Source organism: Tupaia chinensis, unplaced genomic scaffold (assembly GCF_000334495.1).
Source record: "Tupaia chinensis unplaced genomic scaffold, TupChi_1.0 Scaffold000099_1, whole genome shotgun sequence".
NCBI lineage: Eukaryota > Metazoa > Chordata > Mammalia > Scandentia > Tupaiidae > Tupaia > Tupaia belangeri.
The window spans coordinates 421,274-424,983 of NW_006159563.1; the positions used below are offsets into that span (position 1 = coordinate 421,274).

At 34.2% G+C, this 3,710-nt stretch overlaps 1 protein-coding gene across 1 annotated transcript in view; it reads left to right on the top strand.

Annotated features, from left to right (window-relative positions):
• Positions 1 to 3,710, top strand: part of EDIL3 (EGF like and discoidin domains 3) — a 496,837-nt gene that overhangs the window by 318,826 nt on the left and 174,301 nt on the right. The window contains exon 6 of the mRNA XM_006143479.1: positions 1,989 to 2,170. Coding sequence (XP_006143541.1) covers positions 1,989 to 2,170 — 182 coding nt within the window. The remainder of the gene's footprint in view (positions 1 to 1,988; positions 2,171 to 3,710) is intronic.

A 3,710-nucleotide genomic window follows, 5' to 3' on the forward strand; every position in this document is an offset into this window, starting at 1 on the left:
AACAATGAGATACCACCTAACCCCAGTCAGAATGGCTAAGATTAAAAAAAAGGATTAAGTGTTGGCGGGATGTGGTGAAAGGGGAACTCTCTTACATTGCTGGTGGGAATGTAAATTAGTCCAACCACTGTGGAGAACAATTTGGAGATTCCTCAAAAATTTACAAATAGAACTGCCATATGATCCAGCAATCCCATTTCTTGGCATCTACCCAAAGGACAGAAGAATTTCTCATTGGAAAAGTGCTTGCACATCGATGTTTATTGCAGCACTTTTCATGATTGCTAAGACATGGAATCAACCCAAATGCCCCCGTATGGATGAATGGATTGAAAAACTGTGGCACATATACTCTATAGAATACTATTCAGCCATTAAGAACAACAAAATCCTGACTTTTGACAGAAAGTGGAAGAACGTGGAAAATTTACTGCTGAGTGAAGCAAGTCAGGCTATGAAGGAGAGACACTGTATGTCCCCACTTAATATATACCGAATGTCCGCACTCTATAACTGAAACTGATGGGCTAAAGGATGTACAAACAGAAGAGGTAGATGTGAATGCCAGATGTGGGGTGTGTGGAGGAGTGGGACCTGGGGAAGCACATTTGGAGGAGGGATACGAAGACAGCATTGTTGAGACAGGGAGGTAGTGTTGCTATATTTTGATCAACTAGACAGGGAGAAATGTTCATATATTGAAATGATCACCTTGTAAGCTAAATAATGTAATTGAATGTATTAAAAAATATAAATAAAAATTTAAAAAAATAAATAAATAAAAATAAAAGGTAAACTCTAAGTGATAAGTGTAGAATTTCAATATGTAGAGTTATGAATTTTTGAGCTAAGAATATTAGAGAGATAAATATGAGGGGTCTTCAACAATTTCATGGAAAAATGGAATTAAAGTATGAATTTTATTTTTTTTGTACTTTTGTTTTTTACATTATTTTACTATAAGACATAAGCCCTTGCCAGGTGGAGAGACAGAGAAAGATAAAATGAGAAATCATCCCATCATCCCTCTCTCTCAGGGCTGTTGGACATGCTGCAATCCCATTTCCTCCATTCTCCTCTTGGGATATTGGGTACACATGCACATAACCTGGCATTATTTCCAAGCCTCTGGGTCCAGGATTTGAACCACAAAGTCAGCCCTGTGGGATCTAGCTTCCTTACCCTCCTTGCAACCTGATGGCCTGGTATGAGTTTATTTTGATGCAAAAAAAATTTTAAATGCTTACGTGACTTTTTTACAATTTACATTTTCCATTAACTTTTGAAGATCATTCATAGTTTAATATTATGATTTATTATGATTACTACACATACTGTCTTAAAAATATTGTCAAAATGTTTACCATTTTTTTCTAAAATAATTGTCTACATATTTTCTATAATTTACAATGTATCACAGATTATTAAATAGTTGTTTTTTTAAATATTGACAGACTTACACTTTGCTATATTTGTGGAAGCCTAACTGATAATGGTTATAAAAATTTAACTTTGAAAGTTTACAGTAGTGAGAAATGCTAAGTATAAAAATGATTTTGATACAAAACTCTGATATATTTACTAGTCAAGAACTAATGGATCAATTAATATTTGTTGATAGCTTGTAATTCAGGAAGCATGTTGATTACTTGGAATATAAAATAGGATCTAAGCCTTTAAAAAGCATTATGCTTGTGTTGAAATGATCAGCAACTAACAGATAACAACATAAGGCAGAATTGTAACAAGAAGGGGAGTGTCTGTCGGGGAGCCACCCTCAAAGCAAAGAAGAAAGGTGTCATGAGGAGCAAGAATTATTTTAATATAGCAATGAGTAACAGATCTGGAAGTTGGAAGAGGCTTAAGTAGTATGGTGGTACAAATTAAAATCATGTAAGAAATAATCCTCCATCAAATCTAACAGCTACAATTTTCATATGTATTATTTCAAATACATTGACACTTTTTTTCCCCTGATTTGTTCCCAGAATGCTCGGGTCCATTAGGAATTGAAGGTGGGATCATTTCAAATCAGCAAATCACAGCTTCCTCTACCCACCGAGCTCTCTTCGGACTCCAAAAATGGTATCCCTACTATGCACGACTAAATAAGAAGGGGCTTATAAATGCCTGGACAGCTGCAGAAAATGACAGATGGCCATGGATTCAGGTAATAGATGAATGGGACAAGGTTACTGTTGTAAATGACCAGTGTCATTCAGAAAGCAAAAAAGGGAGAACTCGAGTGTATGACTGTTCCTCATAGTCAGAGCTAATGATAAATAGTTAAGAGTCAAAAGCAACTATAAATTCTGAATCCATAGGAAATAGGCACATTCTATAAGGAAAGTGTATTATAGAGATTATACATGTTAAAGTTCTTCGTGTCCAAATGGCATTTTTTTCTTTCTTTTTTGATTGTATTTTCTAATTTATATTTTGAAATCCACTCTTCTGCCTTGAAGTATACATTAAATTGTCACCAACCATCTTATTTGTGCTATAGCACTACAAAATTCAGCCACTCATCCACCCATACTCTTGTATCCCTAAACCATGTTGTCCCCTTCCTCTCTCCCACCCACCTCCAACCTGTAGTATCTACCACCACATGGTCCACCTCCATACAATTAAATCCTCTAGCTTCCTTAAAGTGAGAACAGATGGTCTTTATCCTTCATTACCTGGCATATTTCATTTAGCATTATTTCCTTCAGGTTCACCCATGTTACGTCAAATGACTGGATTACATTTTGTTTAGTGGCTGAATAATATAACATGGTGTATGTAGACCACATTTTTCTTTATCCATTCACCAGTTGTTGTGCATTTAGGTTGATTCTTTGTCTTAGTAATTGTAAATAATGTTTCAATAAACATAAGCATGAAGATATCTCTTTGTCATAATAATTTCTTTTCCTTTGGGAATATAACCACTAATGGGATTACTAGGTCATAGAATCATTTTTGTTTTAGGTTTTTGAGGAACTTTTATACTGTTTTTAATAATGGCTATATTAATTTACATCCCCACAAACAATGAACTAGGCTTCCCTTTTCTCCACAACTATGCCAATACATTTCATTCCTTGTGTTCTGGGTTTTGTTGCTGTTGTAATAGCCACTATAACTTGAGTGAGCCAAAACTTTATTGTGATTTTGATATACATTCTCTTAACGTTTCCTGATATTAGGATTTTTTTCATATGCTAGTTGGACATTTACATTTCTTCTTTTGAGAACTGACTGTTCACTTCTACTGCCCAATTTTTAAGTCAAATTATTTGTTTTTGTTTTTTTTTGCTATTTGTAGTCTGACATATTCTAGTTATCCCTTATATATTCTTCATTGTATGTATAACTTGCAAATATTGCCTCCCATTTCACAGGTTGCCTCTTTATTCTGTTAAATGTTTCCTTTCCTATTAAGAAGACTTTTAGCTTTGTATAATCTCCTTTTGTGTATTTTTACTGGAGTTGCCTGTGCTTTTGAGGTCTTCTTTTAAAAATATTTGCCTATGCCAATATTTTGTAGCATTTTCTCAATGTTTTCTTCTACTAATTTCTTGGTTTCAAGTCTTACGTAAAAGTCTTTAATGCATTTTGAATTAATTTTTGTATATGGTAAAAGATAGGGGTCTAGTTTTATTCTTTGGCATATGGCCATTCTATTTTCCCAGTATCATTTATTAAAAAGACTGTCCTTTCCC